We start from the raw sequence: 20,877 nt of genomic DNA on the forward strand, positions 1-20,877 counted from the left end.
TAATAATTGACCATTTTCAACAAAGAAGTTACATTTTTTGGTAATCCACATATTAACAGTCATTCATGTAGTTGTGACTAAAATATGTTCTTTGTTTTGTTTACAAGGAAATTAATTATTTGTAAAAAAATATTTAAGATGATAAATTTTAAAATTTATCAAATGTGTATTCTTTTATTTCTTTAATCCAATTTTTTAACATTTAGAAGTTTTTTAAGAAGTATAAATGAGTACAATTAAAAAATTAATTACACAATACGTGATAAAGTATTCTGTAAACAGAAATTTTAAAAATTGTATTAATTTATAAATCATTCTTACATTACAGAAGAAAAAATTACTGATATTACAAAATAAATGAAAAATGAAATAAACACATCAGAAATTTAATCTTTGTTAATACATTTAAGATGTTATGTTAATATAAAGTACAATTTAAAAGAAAACATTTTCTGTGAAAATCCAAGGTATAGTGGTTGTGATATTATACAAGAGAAAGAATGAAAAGAAGGCAAAATAGCTTAAACTTACTTAAATAAAAATAAAAATATGAGACTTCTAAATTACGTCAGACATAATACCTTACTAGCATGGAACATAAATTCTCTCTTCTTCCAAACTCACTCCCTCTCACTCTCTCTCACACTCACTCTCTCTCACTCTTAAATGCTACATGAGATTTCAACTTTTTTAATATACTTTTGAAGAAAATGTAATTTATCATGTAGACTGTTAATTTTTACTGATGCTATCAATAGATGATACTTAAAATCTTTCTTTAAAAATTAAGATTGAAACCTAAAAAATTAAAAGTTACAAAGAGAATTTTAGAAAGAAAAGTTTGTTTTTTATCACTAGAGCCTGTATATTTTAATTGCAAATTAAACATTATAATTTTACTATGTTTTAATTGCATTACCTGTAATATAGTTTGAATCGTTTCAAACAACTACAAAAAAAACAGTGAAAATAAGTATGCAGATCCTTCTTTTAAATGCTTTACATACAAATGAGTGCAACAGTAAAAATAACAGAATATAAAGTTCTTCTTTCTGAAAAATAACATTATAAAATATTTTCTTATTTATTTATTATAAATAAGGTACGGTATCTCAGGCTCCATGTTGATCGTCGCATGGAAGAGCCATGTAAAGGAGAAAAACATCAGGTTTAAGGAGCACTACTGGTTACTAAGCAGGAATTTATATTTGTCGCTGTCAAAAATATGTTTAATATACAAGGGCATTTTGAGACCAATTTAGACATATGGTATACAGCTATAGATTACGTCGAATAAGAGCAACATTGAGGTTATACAACGCTTCCAAAATATGTTGACCAGAATCATAATAGAGGCGCCGTTGTTTGCATGGAATGAAGAATTCATAACTATCTGGACTTGCCTTCTGTACGCAAGGAAATCAAGCAATTCGGTTCACACTACAAGCAAAGTCTAGGTAATTATGTGAACTATCTAGCGCTGTATCTATTTGAAAACAGTGAAAAAATCCAAACGCCTTCACGTGCTGGAGAGTGAGTGATTCTTGAGCTGAGAAGACATTCCTGAAGTGATGAGCATCTTCTCTATACCTTATGAAGGGCCTAAATTCCTTCATAATCTAATTATGTTACTGTTTTGATTTTCTTTTCTTTTGTATTATGGTAATATTTCATTTTTTGTTTGGATTTTATGAATTTTTTTAATGTTTATAAAGTGAATTTGTACAAATTCTTTTATACAAATGAATTACTGTCTTATGTATTTATGTATTATCTTATATATACTACTATTTGAACCAATATCTCTTGTATGTATGTATGTTTAATTGAGCGATTCAACCAAAGTTTGATGTGGATACCACATGACTTTCTTGTACTCCTACTAAATTACATAAAAGTATACACATTGTTTGCTGTACTGTATTTAAACTATTTCATTTGAAAGTGAGATACGAGTCTCCAATTCTTTAATAAATTTTAAAAAATGAAAAAATCAGAAGTTTTTAATGACATAAAATTTAATGTACTTTTCATTTTAAAAAAAACGTGTAAATGTAATTTAACTCTTTGCGCTCTCCTGTCCAGCATTGCAGGCCACCGTGTTCTGCCCGTGCTCTCTGATTTTGTATTGGGTAAGATGTCCATCCACTCTCGTGTTCTGCATAGAAGGTAAAAGATAAATGTCTCTACAGCTCTTATTTAATTTAACTTAGTCTAGCCGTACAACTCTGATTTATTTTTGTACCGTATAACAAAACTGGTGATAATTGCCTTATTTTAAGTTCACGTCATTTATTTATATTATAATTTCATTATTTTCATAAAACTAATTTTTTAATTTGATATTTCTTTCTTTTGCGGAAAATGACTGTGGCCTGTAATGCAGGACAGGAGAGCGATAACACAAGTTATGTTAAATAGAATCAGACTTGTTGGAGGAATGATTGTGAGCTACATTTCAGGCCACAAACGATTAATAATATGACATTGACCACATGACATTGCAGGTTATGTGTTGTCCACATTAGGGTTTTTAAAAAAGAATATCAAGGTTTCATGAATATCTTTCACTTCGATTTTCAGTAATGAATCAAAAAATAAAATTAAAGAGTAATTCTTTCAGTTTTCTCTACGATTGTTCAATGAGAACACCTTTTGTCACGTAGCACACATCCAATCTATAGGATAATTCGTTCCATTTATTAACTAGCATGTCTGGAGTAATTGAAGCGACAGCTTCTTCTACACTGTCCATCAAAATGGGTAGATTACTAGATAGTGAAGGTTCATACCTAAGATCCTTTGTAAATCCCAAAGAAAAAAGATCACATGGTGTTTGATCGAGTGATCTTGGAGGTCATCTCAAAACAATCTCTGTCATCTGGTTAGGCCAACTGATCGAACGGTTGGGGAATTGTCATTTAACCGTTTCTGAAAAGAGGTATGCAAGTGAGGAAGCTCACCTTCTTATTGCCAAATAAAATTCTCCACTCCATCTTGCAGTTGAAAAACGAGCCATGTTTCTTATGTATTGTACTCAAGTAAGTAAGGATATTGTCACTTGGAAGGATCACAATTGAACTTTCTAAGGAACGCACGTCGAACTTCATAGGAACTTCACAGATTCATACTTAGCCGATTACAAAATTCTGAAAGCTTTCGTTTCAGCAGTCGCCATCTATGCTAGTGACGCTGTTAAGCGGGAAAATAGGTAATGAATCTTCAACAATGCGCACTACTAAAAATTTCCACTTTGCTCTTTAATTCTAGACTTAAATTAATAAATACTATACACTACACCCAAGAAATATTGTAATAAATTTACTGATAATAAATAAATAATAAATTTACACTTGGCATATATATATATATAAATACTACTAATCAAGAGCATTATTAAATTATTTAATTAAGTTATTTAAATTATTTATTATTGTGTATCAGTGTACTGGGTCCAAACCAGTAAGTTATTAACTAGTAATTTATTTGTTTCGGAAAGGATTTACGGTAAATAATTAAAAAACTTTTTATTATAGTGTATAAACATAATATATTTTTTTTCAGGAAGGTATTACATTTACCGTATTAAAATAAAACTATCACAATTCAAGGTGTAGTGTTCTTTCTGACTTAAGACGGTTCTTGAACTGGTTCTCCTTTCAGGGATGATCTGATTTTTGTCAATAATTAATGGCAATAATAGTTCCGTAAGTACTGAGAGTACTGTAAACCTATCTTTTCTGCCTTTAAATCTCGCAACTATTGTTGCGTACTCGCTTTTCGACAACTAACGACTGTTTATAATCATACTCGTATATACGATTCAACACGTAATTTTAGTTATTTGTTGAACCTTTTATTAATCGTGTATCATATCTTACACATAAAATAACCTTAATTTCATTAAAATACAATAAACAAATCACTGTATTTTATTCGTCATTCTTAAAAATTAATCTTTTATTCTATTTTTTTTACTTAAATCCTACCACCTTTGCGTTTAGTGGTATCTTTATTATTTACTAACAGTGCATAAGTTTATTACTATGAATAGATATTACATATAATTCGTAACGGTAAAAAGGTTTTCAGTACCCTAACGCTTCCACAATATTTAATTATACTGCATTTACATTTTAAACTATTAAAATTTTCCATATCATATCTTCATAAAATTGTAGAAATGAAAATGGATTTTACAATAGTATAATTTACTCATTATTGAACTACATAACATAGCAGATTCTACATTTATAGCTAACCTGTCTTCACCTTATGCTTTATTAAAATCTAAATTTCTTTAAAAAATACATCATTAGTTTAAATTTTTTTTTTCTTTCAGTAAAATGTATTTAGGAATGATTTATTCCAAGTTACTTTAAAAATACATTAATTTATTCATAATAATATTTGTGAGTCTCTATTGTCTGAAAATATTAAATTTATAAAATAAATTACTCTATTTCTCAGCCCCTTGTGCAGGTATACGAAAATGTAAAACCAGTTACTTATCAAAAATGAGCCAGAAAAAGAGAGTGTGATAGGTTACTGAAAAGAAAAAAAGAAATATCCAACTGAAAACTGCACGTTTTTCCGCTAAACAAATATTGTGTGGTGCATATTAAATGCTGAATAAAATAACAACGACAGCACTGACTTACCAGACGGAAATAACAATGTTATATATAAAAAAAAAAAAATCTAGAGACAAAAAGACGTATCCTGAAGTTGACAAACGAGATAACTGGATGCATGTCTTCTCAGCCAATTTCCCTAACCACTACCCACAACATTTTTTTTATATCTCTTTTCTATGCACACCTTTTTATAAATGTATACAACTTCGTATATTCAAAAATTTACACTAGTAATCTTACACGCACCTATATGTACACATATTGTTATTATTACTTTAAATAATAAATTTAATTACTCTACTAATAACTAAAAAATCGCACTTATGTTATAAATTGTTTATTTAGTTCCAAACTATTTATTTAACATACAATTCATATGGAACAAAAAATTTAGACAACTTAAATAATCTTAAATTACAAAAAAGTTATCCGCAATTTGCTACAAAATAAGATAAGAAAAAACTCTTTTTCTCAAAAGCTTATCGCTTTTTCTTATCCTCTTTTTTTAAACATAACAGCGTGTATAGCGTAGTTCTGCCAGGAATTTCATAACCTATTCTACTCGTGAAAATAATGGAAAAAGTTCATAATAAATATATATCCTAAAATGCGTCATCTGCAAGTTACGACTAGTAAAAGTTTTCACTTGGATTTCAGCTACCCCGTTGAAATGAGGTCGTACTGAAATTTTGAGAACAATAATTAACGGGTACAATTAATGATTTCTTATGGGATCAGACCTAAATAAATAAATCGAATAAAATAAGTCCCAGAACCGTACCTGCAGTAGCTTTTCAGAAATCTAGGGTGAAAAGAAATAAATTGGAGTAAAACACCCATTTTTTTATTTTTGACGTAAAATAACTTTGTTAAATGGGAAATAAACACGGAACAATTTTAAAGAGAACTTGTACAGATTTATTTCTGAACAAAACTGTGTAAAACAAGTTGAATGAAGCAACGAAAAGTTAGAGAAATTAGAATTTTTTTTAGAAATATTACATTACTATATTTGTCTGAAAAATAAATACATAAGGTAAAAAAAACCATATTCTTTATTGGTTATTTGAAAAATTTGTATATAAAAAAGCTACTGTTAAAAATTAAAAAAAAGAACAAATTCTACAACAATGGTAAAATAAAAAATAAAAATGGTTTACATAATAATTGTTTTTATAAGACAGAAATACAATAAACTATTTGAAAAATTATTATTTCAAAGTTGGCAATAATATATCAACAACTGATCAACAGTGTACTACTATACTGTATTAGCGTTTATTTCTTTTTTTAAGGTACATTAAGTATACTGTGAATTATGTATTATTTATATTGTGATCTGTGCTGTCGTTAGCGAAGTTTTTCTGTGAATTTTAGTTTGAACGTGATCGGTTTGCTAATGAAATAATGTCGTACTTATTTACAACAGAGGAATACGGTGATATGGTATTCATTTTCGATTTGTATAATGGTAATGCTACAGCTGCTGCAGTAGAATATGAAATACGTTTTCCGAATCGTAAGATTTCAGATTCCCAAACAATTAGCAATCTTCTCAATCTTAGGGAAAGAATCTACTGCCTTGTATTTCTAATATCTACGAACGATATGTTCAACGAGATGCTGTTATTGATGAAATTATTATCGATACAGTTCAACGCAGTCCAGACGACAGTACACGACGCCGTTCTAAGCAGACCGCAGTTTTACATCAATGGTTTGAAGACTCTTAAGCAAAACAAGATGTATACTTTTCATAAACAGCCAGTTCAACTTCTACACCAAGGTGACAGTCCAATTCGCTTGGAGTTCAGAAACTGTTGGAATACAAATCGACAACTCTACAAGTATGTTTTGTTTACCAAATTTTTCTCGAATCGCCACAACAACTTTCGCAGCCTTGTCATACATGGCCAGAAGTAAATCATCTTAAAACGGTAGAAGGTAATTTTCGACACCGATTTAGCAACAATGTATGGAGCGGCTTTCTTCACAATCAGCGATTTATATCGTTCATAATACATGGCTTCTTAAATACTGAGTTCTACTTGCACTTCCTTCAAGAATAATTGATGCAGCTGTTTGAAGATGTTTCCAGCACAATGGCGCGCTTCTCTTGTGCCGTTTTTAATCGCTTAAATCAACATTTACCTAAGAAATGGATCGACTGTGGTGGTCCACATTCCTGGCCACCATGATCGCTTGATGTAACATCTTTAGATTTTTGCGTCTTGGAATGGATGAAAAATATTGTATACAAAACAAAAATACATTCTCGTGAGGATCTAACTGTCTGCATTACGGATACGGCTAAGAAACATAAAAACAGCCCTGATGAACTAAAAAGAGCAATAAGACCAGTATACAGCGTTCCAACAAATTTCATTTTTGAAAATTTATTATAAAGTGGTATGTAAAATCTATTTGGTCTGGTATAGTGTTTCTAAATAAAATTCGAATTTTTATAACTTTTCTTTGTTTTATTAAACTTACTCGTATTTCCATTTCTTTAAAGATTTACGTATTTTTTACCCACTTAACAAAGTTTTTGCACATAAAAAAAAACAACAGGGATTTTTATTCCAGTTTGTTGTTTTCGCCCCAGATTCCTCAAAAACTACTGCAGATAAGGTTCTGAAGCTTATTTTATTCTGTTTTTTTAGGTCAAACCACATAATAAATTACTAATTCTGCCCTTTAATTAACGTTCTAAAATTTTAGTACGACCTCATTTCACCGGGGTAGCTGAAACCCAAGCAAACTACCCGGTAACTGGCAAACGAAGCTTTTTAGGACATATGTTTATATGAACTTTTTCCATTATTATTACAAGTAGAATAGGTTATGAAAGTCCCTGGAGAACGTCGTTGTACACTTTGTATATTTTTCATATATAATATATATATTATGTTACATTTTACACGTACAGTATAAAATTAATATACAAAAAATATTTTAAATGTACTTAAAAAACTTACATATATAGTTATTTTAAATTTCAGTACCATTAACATATATATATAGACAATTTTAAAAGATTTTTAACTTAAAGGTTTTTTCGTCTTTTGACAGTTGATGCAAACGGTTTTTGAAGTTGGTACTTCAGGAAATTACGATAAATGTAGTCAATTATGTCAAGTAAGACGATTTCCCAGCGTTGGGTAAAGATGAGAAATTATGATCAGATCCCGTAAAAAATTCGTAATCATTAATAAAAACGCTGGCAATGTACTGCATGACTTTCCCGGCTATTAATAACAAAAATTAAAAGAAATTGGTCCAGTAAACATATATATATATTCCAGAAGTAGGGAATAAATTCTTAGAAGAATTTCTCTTCAAAAATGATTTTCTGCATTTGAAAGATTTTTCCGGGTCTATTATTTAAAATAAAAAAATGTTGACATTTGTTTGATAGCTGTGTATATGAATATAAATTTCAAAAAATATTTAAACCGAATGGAAATAAAGCAAAATAATAAAAAATATATATTTCAGTTTTATGGAATGGGGTTGATTTTTAAACAAATTTGCTTTAATAAAGTTTTCTCTAAAACACCTTTGAAGAAGTCGAAATTGGTTTTTTCGCTATATCCCCCAACCCCCTTGGTATTGATTTCCCCAGGATTAATGCCTCATATGTAGAAATATTTGAGCCAAATTTCAAGAAAATTCGTCTGGTCAATCCTGAGTTAGAAGGCTCAAAACAACGTATACAGATCCGAACGTACATACACACATAAGTTGTTTGTTTTTTTTGTTCATAAACTTGTTGGGCCCAAAAACGTAAAGGTTTGTAAAAAAATCTCATTCCTCATTCTTGAAATCTTCACCTTACTTTCCCCTTTAATATAGTAGATGTTCTAGCTACATTCGTCGCCGAAGTAAAAATTGATTAAAATCTACATTTATACGTAAAAATGTTAAATAATAGTAAACAAATGCGTGGAAATAATTGATAATTAAAATCAAATGTAAAATAAAATAGCAACATAGAAACCGTTAACTGAAATTATTTGAAGATATGTTACTCATACATGTTAAATCAGAGTTGTAAAAAATCAAGGTTTTATTATTATTATAATTATTATTATTATTATTTGCCGAGTTAGTGTTACCAGTGCTAATTCCAGGGGGCAGAAAGCAGCATTAATACAAATTGGAGAGAAGGCTGCTTCCAGACTACTCAGCCAATCCAAGATAAGGATTGGCTGGTTGTACTGTCAAATCAGACCCAGGACACAGGTCCCACAGTGTTTCAGGTGCCATGGGTATGGGCATCTGGCTCGTGGATGCAAGGGGCCTGACAGAAGCCGGCTCTGCCATAAGTGCGGGTTAGGGGAGCACAAGGCTAAGGAGTGTTCAGCCCCCCTTCGGTGCATGCTCTGCCAAGAAAAAGGGGTGAACGCTTCGCAGCTGGCTCACGTACCTGGAACAAGGGAGTGTCAGGTCTTCCGGGCAGCCCTGGAGCAGGCGAAGAGAAGGCTCCATTAAAATGTTGAACATAATACAGGCCAACCTTAACAGGAGCCGGCTAGCTGATGACTTGCTGCTGCAGCTAGCCAGAGACAGGGAGGCCGATTTGGTGCTGATCAGCGAGCAGTACCGGGACCGTGACGACTCCCAATGGTTCCGAGACCCGCTCGGGACTGCCGCGATATGGATTCCGTATCGCAGCAGAGCCCAAGTTCGGAGGCACGGCGCAGGCGAGGGTTTCGTTTGGATCTGCTGCGGTGAAGTGACGATTTTTAGCTGTTACCTCACCCCAAATGATTCGATAGCGGACTTTCGCCGGAAAGTTGACGCGCTGGAGGATGTCATCCTCGCTGCCGCTGGTGAGATGGTGGTGGCTGGGGATTTCAACTCCAGGGCGGTAGACTGGGGTATGGCGCATACCAACTCCAGAGGGAAATACATTCTGGACATGGCGGCACGTACTGGACTCGTGATTCTCAATACAGGGAACACGGCGACGTTCCGCCGCCCAGGATATTTGGAAGCCATTCCTGATATTTCCCTCGCCTCCGAAGAGTTGGTCACGCTCGTCCAGGACTGGAGAGTCCTCGAGGATTATACCGGTAGCGACCACCAATACATCTCATTTAGAATCCTAGATGGTACACGAGAGCGCCCGGGGCCCCCACGGCAGGCGAAAAGATATAACATCAACAAAATCGACGAGAATAAATTCTCCTCAAAGATCTCCTCAGGGGTGGTAGCCCCTGAAAACTTCGCCAACGGGGGGGACGCTGGCGCTGAAGCCGTAGTTGCTGCGACTATGCGGCTGATCGCTTCTGCATGCGACGCCTCCATGCCCCACGGGGGGCCGAGGCACCAGAAGCGACCCGTGTACTGGTGGACACCGGAGATTGCGGGGTTGCGCCGGGAGTGTCTTCGACTAAGACGAGTGGTGCAACGTGCGAGGAATCGCATAGACGCGAACGCCAGGTCAGCCGAGTATAAGACGGCAAAGAAGCGGCTCCGTCGAGCCATCAACGTGAGCAAGGCACGCTGCTGGAGAGAACTGACGGAGACCGTGGATGCAGACCCTTGGGGGCTAGGTTACAAGATAGTAACTCGGCGATTGGGGGTCTCGCGGTCACCAGCTCCACTAGACGAAGCTAAAGCGGAACACGTCGTTAAGACGTTGTTCCCGGCGCACTCGGTCCGTGCCGAGCGGGACTTCAGCGACGTGGGCGACTTCCCGCTCTTCTCGATGGAGGAATTGGAAGGAGTCCTACGGTCGCTGAAATGTAAAAAAGCCCCTGGTCCCGACGGTATACCGGCCGAGGTACTCAAACTAGTGGGGCGCTGCAGGCCCCGTCTTCTACTAGACATGTATAATGCATGTCTGAAGGCTGGGTCTTTTAGCGCCAGGTGGAAGACCGCGCGTCTTGTGCTAATTCCCAAAGGAAAAGAAAACCCAGAGTCGCCGTCCTCCTACCGCCCATTGTGTATGCTTGACACAGCTGGGAAGGTATTGGAGAAGCTGTTAAAGAAAAGACTGGTTACGGCGATGAATCAGGCAGGTGCCCTGTCACCTAACCAGTACGGTTTCCGCCAGGGTCGGTCGACCCTAGACGCAATTCAGGAGGTTGTTGAGGCAGTGGTGGCAAGGGGGATGGTTTTAGTCGGTAGTCCGCTGATGGTGATTGGAATAATACCATCAGCAGGAGCCCGACACTCCGTGCGTAAATGCATTTCCACCTCACTCCCCAAAAAAAAAAAAAAAAAAAAAAAAAAAATCATTATTATTTTTATTATTATTATTATTATTTATAATCTTATCAGTAGATTAAATATGATTTAAAATAATTTTTTTTAATTTAATCTCAAATAAGTTGGTAGAATGATCTTTTAAATGGATTGATAATTTATAACAAATGATCATGGAAGCATATAGCCTTTTCTCACGCCGAAGTACAAGCATACAGAGAGCTATATTTCGAAAACAATTTGATAAAAGTGATATTGTTATTTTTTAGAAATAAACAGCCATTATTTAATAATAGATAGAATTTTTTTTCATCTTAGTATAATCGCAGGAAAAGGTCAGAATCTCATTTACTAAACCACAGCCTACGTAATCTGTAATTACTTGCGCCAAACTACAAAGTGTCCCATTCAAAATGCCCTATTTTTATTAAAAAAAATTATATTTTTTCCAAAATATTACACTTATCAACATAAAACAACAATTAAATTGAAGCCTTTCTTATCAAGTTATAAAAAATAATCGTATTACATCACATCACTTCCACATGTGCCCCACAGGTTACACGAAAAATATCCAGCTGATAGGCGATTTCTTGCCATGTTTATTGAAGCATCTCTGGTGTGGTGGTTGAAATGACATTTCGATCACTCTCACGCAGCTCCTGGATGTTTGCTAATTTTTTCGTGTACAACCTGTCTTTGACGTAACCCCAGAAGAAGCAATCCAGAGGAGTTATTTCTGGCAAACTGGGTGACCAGGGAATTGAACTACCTCTTCCAATTCAGCTACCAAGAAACGACTCATCCAACCATTCAACCTTTCCCTTACCTCAAGGAGCCAATGCTAGGGAGCTCTACCTTGCTGGAAGAGGATATTAGGATGCCTATGCTCAATTTGTGGGAAAGCAAACTACTCCATGTCAAGCAAGATAAGAAATGCCCGTTACTGTACCTTCAGCCAAGAATAAAAATAGGACGTTTAAAATAGGACACTGTATAATCTGACAGACCATTTTTGAATCCCGAAAAATAATTTTTTTTTGTAAGGAGAACCTAGACATAATATTATACTTCAGATCGAAATATTATGTAGATATAATTATTATTTTATTATTATAGACATTTTAGTATTTTATTGACGTGATTTTGTGCAGACGTATTCAGTCGCATAAAATTTAGTATTTAACAAACATTCAAAAATTGCACACTATTGGAAATAAAAAAAAAATACAATTTTCACTTATGAGAAAACTACCTGCACTATTATCAGTGTTACGTTTATCAAACTAATCTAACGTAAATATAATCTAACTACCTACACACTACATGTTATTACTTTATAAATATGAATATCGGAAATTTGTAAATAAGGAGCACCGTTAATAATAGCTGTAATTTAATGATGGCGGTCTGGAAAGATTGTCGGTGAATGTTATGTAAACAATAACTCAACTGATTTATACTTCATTACAGATTCCGCACAGGCCACCTAATAACTCCATATGATTTTATGACGTAACGGAAAAGAACGTAAGGATAGCAGGAGAATTATGTATCTGCCTTCTAATCGCGGAACCTGAACAAAAGTCCCTTGGTCCTGTGTCTTTCTTGTAACGGGCGGATATTTATTTTATTTTTTTTTATTTGTGGACGGAATTATTTACTTTTTTCCATTCCTTAAGACCGGAAAGAATTATTTGATCAGGGCTGAATTTGGGAGACTAGCCGCGTATGAGCTCCGTTGTTCCTGCGTGATTCCCTTTCAGTCCGTCGCATGAAGTCCTTTCGGCCTAGCAGGAATGCGCGTTTCGGAGCCTTCACTGTTTGGAGGATGCAATGCGCTCCTCTTTCATAATTGTCTTCTTCCGGAAGAGGGACATAATTGTAATCTTAGAATTATGTAACCGTCAGACATGTTCTGGCGGTGATATAATTGTAAGATTTAGGAAGGAGGATGGGTGGTTGGCGAGACAAAGTTAGGAAACTTTTTTCGATCGGGCTGCCTTCGTTACTGCATCTCGGCTGGATTCATATCGGAGATCTGTTGACTAGGAGAGAATTGCAATGAATCTACCTACGAGAAATGTTAAGCGGCTGTCAAAATCACAGTATCCTGTTACTTAAAAGCCAATGCATGCCTAGAGTTCATCCAAATGAAGTGAAATTGTAACAGCTGTTTGTATACCAGCAATTCATATTTCTGATAAAAGATCATGCAGTTTTTATCTCCCCATCATTTTATACAGTGCAAACAAAATTTAACGGAATGTTACAAGTAAGCTTGCTTCATACAAATTTGCATCAGGGATGGTAGCAAGAAATTTCACGATAACCTATATTTCGTAGATTGACTTATCAATAAAAATTAGAATTTCATGATGCATGAAAATCTAATTACGCGTATTGCATACCTTTCCAGTATTATTGAAATCATTATTCATTCTTTTCTTATATTGCAATATTTTCCCCTTTTTTATAACCTTGAATTTATCGTTGTATATCTAAGACTATCATCTAAACCTCAAAGTTTACATTAAAAATACTCATAGAAAGCTATGTTTTAATTAAATAAAATCATCAGAAAGTGGAGTTTAACAATTTTGATGTATCTTCAATAGTTCTATAGGAATCATCCGTATTAATTTTACTATTTTACTTTTAACGTCAAGAGTTTTTTATAGCTATTGTAACAGCTATAGTTATAAGAGAAAGTACGGTGATGGGTAAAAATGTTGGGTGAGGGGGTTTATGCAGTTCTCGACGTTCATGACTCACTTTATCCGAAAAATATAACAACAAAAATCCACGGGAAATTCCGGAATTATATATATAGGCTGCCTTAACATTAATACTTGAAATTTATCTCAAATATTTCTACGAGTATATATATATACGTATGGTATTAACAACGTGAAACTTTGAGCGTTAATTTTAAATCAGATAAGCAGGTGGTATTTATCACCATTTTAAAATTTCTGCTTTTTGTGAGGGCGTCGAAGGACTTGAAACTCATTAAAGTGGTAGTACATATGTACAGAACTGTAATTTTAAGTCGATCGGATCTATTTTAAGACGACGGTCTTGCACATCACTGGTGGGTCCGATGAATACTGAAAATATCATTGATAGGATGCTAGATAGCGAACAGAGGTTCATCATCATCTCGACCTTCATTGCGGGTGACATACAGCAGAAAGATCGTGTACAGAGTGGATAAGAGACAGTTCTCTATGGAGTCGTCGTTCGTGTAAGCTTGCTTGGGTGGGCGGCAGCGATATAGCAGTGGGTCTCCGTGACCCCGAACGGCATATTCAGGCATGGCGCCGCTCCCTCCTGGTGGATAGAGGCAAAAGTACCTCCCGGAGCCGATTTGATGCTTAAATGAGGGTCCGGCCCCGAGAAGGGATCCGGTGAGATAGAGGTTTAGTCGGTAGGGCGCACGTACACATTCGCACTCTTCATAACATCTTGCGGAACCTGTTAGCGACCCCAACACTTCGCCCGAAAATGGGGTTCCTGCGACCCACCGAGGATAAAAAACAGTCGATCGGATTTAGCCTAATTAGTTTTAGAACTTTTGACATGTAGTTCTTAAACGAATTATACTAAAAACACATGAATAATATTTTGATGTAAATTTTAACCTTTATTAAATTTTGGCTTCAATTCGACAAGAGGGCAAGTACGGCCGTACCCAATGTAATTATTTTTTATATGTTACTTAATATTTATAAAACGGCTTAACTAATAAGCACCAAATTAAGCCAATGTATTTCTGTGCATGAGATCTTAATTGTATTACATTTTAGGCTTCTACAACACGTGAGTAAGATATTATCCGATTTTCCATTTTATAAGTTTTCTTTTGATATCTAATGATATCATAAAATCTATTTAATATGTTAAACCTTAAAATGGTTATTACTATTTTTTCTTATAAGGGAATTAATCGAGATATTAATTTTTACATGTGGTAAAAACTACAACATTGATGCCTCTTTAACACTTAGTGAAATATCATCTTTAGAAACACTATAGGAATTGATTTTCTATAACCGTTTTCCATTTAGTATATTATAATCGATTACAAAATTTCTAAATATTAATAAAGTCAATAATATTTAAAAATGTTATGTGGTATTTGAAAAGTAGATCCCTCAAGGATGAAAACCTGTAAAGTTAAGCAATCCTTTTGTTATTTCTTTTACTTTTATTTTTCCATTATGAAGTTTGTGACATAATTTTTTTACCATTTTATTTATTGCTAAATCATACCTTTTAAGCAAAGTAATATGTTACCAATTAATTTCAAAGTGTGTTCGGTAGACTAGTAATTGGGCCAACTATTCTACTCATATTATGAAAATTCTAAATGAATTTATTTTATTTTTTTGGTTGGCTAAGTTTGTATTTGCTTCGGCAGCACATTACTAAAATTGGTTGGCTAAGTTTAATCTTTAAGATTTGACAAGTATCCATCTCCTTTGGCTCCTCGTCCTCCTCCTTCTGTCTAGAAGAACGAAATTTATTCAGGTTAAGCCTAGTGGACGACTGTGTAAATCGTGAAATAAAAATGTTTATTTAAGAGTCAAACTTATATCTCTTAAATTAACACTTTAATTTCACGTCTACTGTACATTAACTTTATGTATTTCAAGAAATATCTTTCAATATTTTACCGTAAACAACATCATTTGTTTCGTAGGATTTAGTATACTTTTATCTTTATCACAGATGCTTCGGCACGAGAAACGTTTGTGAGAGTGCAAAAATTTTTACTAGAAGGTTGGTTGCCTCAGAGTAAAGACCGTACCGTAATATACTAATGAAATATATGTTAACAGTTAGGTGGGTATTTCCTTATACTCTATCTCAAATGTAGGAGTAACTCTACTAGGTAAGTTACAACATTATTGTTTACTGGTAGAAATATAAGTAGTATTACTTAAGGCATTGTTATGAATCATCTCGCTTAGTTTTCTAACATAATTTTATAATTTTATTACAATGTTTGACAAAATGATTAACCTTAATAATTAAGAATTAATAAATAAATTAAACTTTTTTTAAGCAATAAATAATGTATAAAAACATTATTTCTATAAAATAAATTTTACTCAAAGCTTTTTCTGTTTATTATATGCTTTTTTATAAAAATCCCAAAAAAGTACGTACATAATTACTCCTTGTGGTATAAAAATTGCAACTAACCCTTTAGGGAAAATACTTGAAGGGTTTAATATGTTTAATATAGCATGAACCGTAATAACTATGAACTGGATCTGAAAATAAAAATACAATTAAAACATTAAATTTTTATACTTTAACATAATAGTTTATCATACTTTTATAAATTTGTAAAATAGAAAAAATATCTAGAATTTATAAAATATTTATCTTACTTTACCATTCGGTTAATTATTTTTTTTTAATAATAAAGCATATTTTATGAAAAATAAAAAAATCATTCCTATAATTAGAAGCAATTTCAGTTTAAAGAGAAATAGAGATTTATAATATAAAATTAAAAATTATTTGAATTCATTTACATATTTATGACAAAAATATTATTTACACATCCATAACATATCTAAACAAAACAAAGTATAAAAATACTGCAGAATAAATAACGTATCAAGCGATAGTATAATTTTCTTTATTTGACTACAAAGAGTTTTGTTAACTGAAACAATCTCCTCAATAAACCACATCTAAATTAAATTGACAATAATAAAAGTAATAACAAAACCACAAAAATAATTTACAATCAAAAGATTCTTTTTAAGTGTTAATTATACAAAAAAAATGTTTTATTACTTTGAAAAAAAAAGAAATGAGTTTTAAAAACTGTATTAAAATACACAATACGTAAAATTAGAAGTTTATATGATTAAACTTCAATCTAACTGAAAAAACCAAATTTTTTATTATAAAATTACTTGTTACTCTTAACAATTCTCTTCCAGCATTATTTTCAGAATTTCTTTTTTTTACTAAATAATAATTCAAAAATATAGATAAACGTGAGGTGAATAAAAATGTATATGTAAAAAAATGAAAAAAACTATTATCCTGGATAGTGAAAAAAGACTTGATCCAAAGGTTTTCTATTCGTTTTTCTGTTAAACATTAGCTAAGTTTTCCAATTTTCCTAGTGGAAAATACTGAATTTCGAATATACATCCCGCCACATATGTCTGATGACATATTGTGATAAGATATTTAAATAAAATTTGTAAAACTAATTTTAACATTATCCGTAAAACCATTTAAAACATGATAAAAATATTTAATATATGTTTAAAAAAATTTATGATTTAAAAAATCGATATAATAAAATATAATTTACATTTTTTTAAACATTTTTCTTTTAAATATAAAATTAATTTTTTCAGTCAGATTTGAGAAAAATATTTTTTTAATATAATTTATGTTTTTTTTTTTTTTTAGAGAAATATAAATATTTTTTTTATTATTATGGATTTGAGTCTATAATAGAACAGAAGTGGATGAAAATTACTTGAAAAGAGATTCATTACTTAAAATGTAAAAAAAACAGATTTAAAAGGAAAAAATTGAGTTTACTAGCAGTGAATTTTTAAAAATTATTATATTATAGAAAAAACACATCTAAACTTATGAAATGAAAAACATTTAGCATGATCTATCATTTTAAAAACAGGTAAGTTTTTTTAATTTTTCATAAATGAAAGATAGGTTTAAAAAATATTTCATTCTTAATTATATATATTCCTAAATTGTACATTGCAATCTGTACAACTAGTGAACGATAAGCCCCTCGATAGCGCAATGAGATGAGAATGACATGTAAATGAGGTGTAGGTGTACAGACTTAGGCGATCATTCATAAGATGTGTAGTTAACTGAACCCCAACCACCAAAGTACACCGGTATGCACTGTCTAGTATTCAAATCCATGTAAAAGTAACTAACTTTTATTAGGATTGAACCTCAGAACATCGATTCTGAAAATCAGCTGTTAAACAAGTGATTTGCAACCACGAGTTTACGACTAGACCAGCCCGATGGGCTCGCTGACAATGAAACTTTTTTTTTTTACATATTGAAACATTTATAAAAAATAAATACTTAAAACACTGACTAATTGAAGCTGCGTAAGATGTCTCTTCCACCAAACTGATTTTTTATATTCTGGTCGTGCAGCTGTAAGCAGGTAATAAAAATACATAACCAAATGTACGAATGTGTTTACTGCGCCGAAAAATGCTGCAATTGAAGCTGGAAAAAAAAAGTACAAATTTTAGAGGTTAAATCAAACAACGCATAGTTTTAAAACTATAAGTGACTTAAGAAGAATGTAACAAACACTCAGGTCTTGTTCTACTGGTGAAAATAAAGAAGTTCATAGAAACATAGATTCGGAAGTGTTTTGTTAGCGAGTGTCGGTTGACGAAAGACCTTTCTCTGATTTCTGTGCTGTAAAATCAATCCAGACTTTAATTCTTGGGATCAAAATTAAGTGAAATATACGTTGTGGTTTTCTATGAAATTTGTCCAAAATATTAAATATAGGTCCCAAAACTGCATGTTTAATATTTTTTCAATAAATGTGGGTAAAAGTCAAAAGATTGGAAGAATTTTGTTTCGTTTAATATCTAGTTAAAATCCCCCACATCTTGATACATTCTATTTTTAATAAATATCGAAATTCATAACTTTGTATATATTTGTGGACTTTATTGAATCATTTTATTCAGAACAAAATTTTCTACAAGTTTTATTTAAAACTTTTGAAGTGTTTATTACTCTTTTAACAAAGTTATTTTACGCCAAACATAAAATAGTATCTTTTTCAATCCCAATATTTTGTCCTTCTGACCTGCAGAGGCATTTACATCGGTGGCATCGCGAACGACGCCTGGCTGATGACGAGAGATGTAATCAGTTAGAGGGTCTAAAAGACGACCTCCGAGAAAGCCCCTCAGGGCTTAGAACTGAGGCGGCGGTGTGGCGACCGGAAACGTCACAAGGTCTTCCCCCTGCGGGGTTGGGATTTCTCCTTCTGACAGTCGATCCTGCAAAACCAACCAGAGACTGTGTTATGGTTTTGACGGGTCCGATCTTCGCGTGTCTCCAAGGAAAAATTTAGTCTGTCAAGCGATGGTGTAGGCGCCCCCATGGCTCCCTTGATTGCCATTTAACACTTTTTCTGGCGGGTCACGCCAGGATCAGGGTCTACTTAACCTGGTTTAACCTGGACCAAGCGGATGACTGACCGATGTGTTAAGAGGAAGAAACGCCCCACCACGCCATTCCAGTTGTCCCATGTACGATGAGTTGAGGAATCACCTCCTAGTCGAACTAAACAGAGGGGCCATGTTCGAACTTGAAGAGGTACAAGATATACTGCTCGAATCTAAAACAGCGTGGAGAGCGACTATTAATTACACTAGAGCGGTTATGGAAGCCCTAAGAAGATGGGACATGAGATGCTGGAGGACGCGCCGGTGGTCAGGCTCCCGGCTGAATATCTAGAGGGCCCCACAAACGTGTGGGAATCAGCTGGACGTGATGAGGCCGCGAGCACTCCGCCTGTGTGTGTTAACAGTAACCACAGATGGTAAGTCTGTAGTAGACATGTGCCCATTGTGAAGTAGGTAATGAGACAAGTTTATACAGTGGACGCTGTATGTGCTACTACACTACGAGGACGATACTTAAATGAATGGGCGAGCACTTTGGAGCTGACATGTTTTAACGGAAAAGGTGACACGTTTGTACGGAGGAAGTCGCGTTCGGTGTTCGATTTGGCGTTTACTAACGAAGACAACATTGGCGATTACTGTAATTGGAAGGTCCTGCAGGAGGAGAGCCTGTTGAATCATCTAATGATTCGATACGACTTGAAGACCCAACAGAGACTAGAATCGCTGACAAAACTGGCCACTTCTAAGAAGGGATTTATAAAGTTTGCACAGGGAATACGTCAAATATTAGCGGAGAGGGTAATGCCAGAAGAATTTGTGGACATTGTGCAAGTTGAATGGCTAATAACCGGAGTCACCTACAGCAGGCCCCGAAGACAGCACGTGTACTGGTAGTGAGAGGAGATTTGGGCGGCCGCACAAACAAGCATAGGCTAAGGAGAGGGCTTAACCAAAGGGCTAATCGAGGAAGTGATCCTGTACTAATGGAACGTACCCGCTCAGCGTATACGACGTCTCGTGCTGCCTTGAAAGTAGCAATTAGACAGGCGAAGAGGAAATCTTGGAAGGAGTTATGTCTTGATATCGACAACGGTCCTTGGGGTCGTGGCTATCAACTAGTGGTTGAAAAACTTTGTCGATCTTTGCCGGCATTAAGTGTGGCACAAGTCAGAACAGCACTAAGGGCGCTGTTTCTGGACCGGAGCAACCCCACAGAGAGGAGAAAGAGGTGGAGAATATCCTGCCATTCCATACTGAAGAGCTTATCCGGACGGGCAGGATGATGAAGTTACATAAGAGCCTGGCCTAAATTTCTACCGGGCCCGGATGGAATCCCGGTAGAAATTGTGAGTATTTTGGTAGCCGAGGCACCAGAAGAGACTCTCAGGATGATGAACGGTCTATTGAGACAAGGAAACATTCCGCAGCAAGAGGCGATACTGGCCGGAGGAGGACTTCATGAAGGGCAATATGGCTTCAGAGCGGGGAGGTCCACGAACGGCGCGGTCAAGGAGGTCGTACGGATAGTCAATAACGCAGCTGCCAGCATCTGGAGGACCAGGAAGATACTAGTAGTGATCCTCCTGGATGTAAGAAATGCCTTTAACTCCCTCAGCTAGGAGTCAATTTTCCAGACGATGGGGGCGTAAGGCATAGATGGCTACATGAGAAGAATGGTCCAAAGCTACTTACATCAAAGGAACCTTATCTATAGACTTGGAGGTTCGAAGCTATGGTTTCGTTCCACATGCGGGGTATCCCAGAGGTCATCCCCGAGTCCCCTGCTGTGGAACATGGTGTATGATAGGGTTCTGAAGCTGCGTTATCTGAATGGC

General features: G+C 34.3%; 1 protein-coding gene across 1 annotated transcript in view; it reads right to left on the bottom strand.

Moving 5' to 3' along the window:
• The window catches only part of LOC142327007 (uncharacterized), a 157,423-nt gene that overhangs the window by 33,535 nt on the left and 103,011 nt on the right, over positions 1–20,877 (bottom strand). Inside the window, exons 14-15 of the mRNA XM_075369756.1 lie at positions 17,977–18,113; positions 16,029–16,135 (exon numbers count right to left, since the gene is read on the bottom strand). Coding sequence (XP_075225871.1) covers positions 16,029–16,135; positions 17,977–18,113 — 244 coding nt within the window. The remainder of the gene's footprint in view (positions 1–16,028; positions 16,136–17,976; positions 18,114–20,877) is intronic.

This window comes from Lycorma delicatula, chromosome 6 (assembly GCF_047948215.1).
Source record: "Lycorma delicatula isolate Av1 chromosome 6, ASM4794821v1, whole genome shotgun sequence".
Lineage (NCBI taxonomy): Eukaryota > Metazoa > Arthropoda > Insecta > Hemiptera > Fulgoridae > Lycorma > Lycorma delicatula.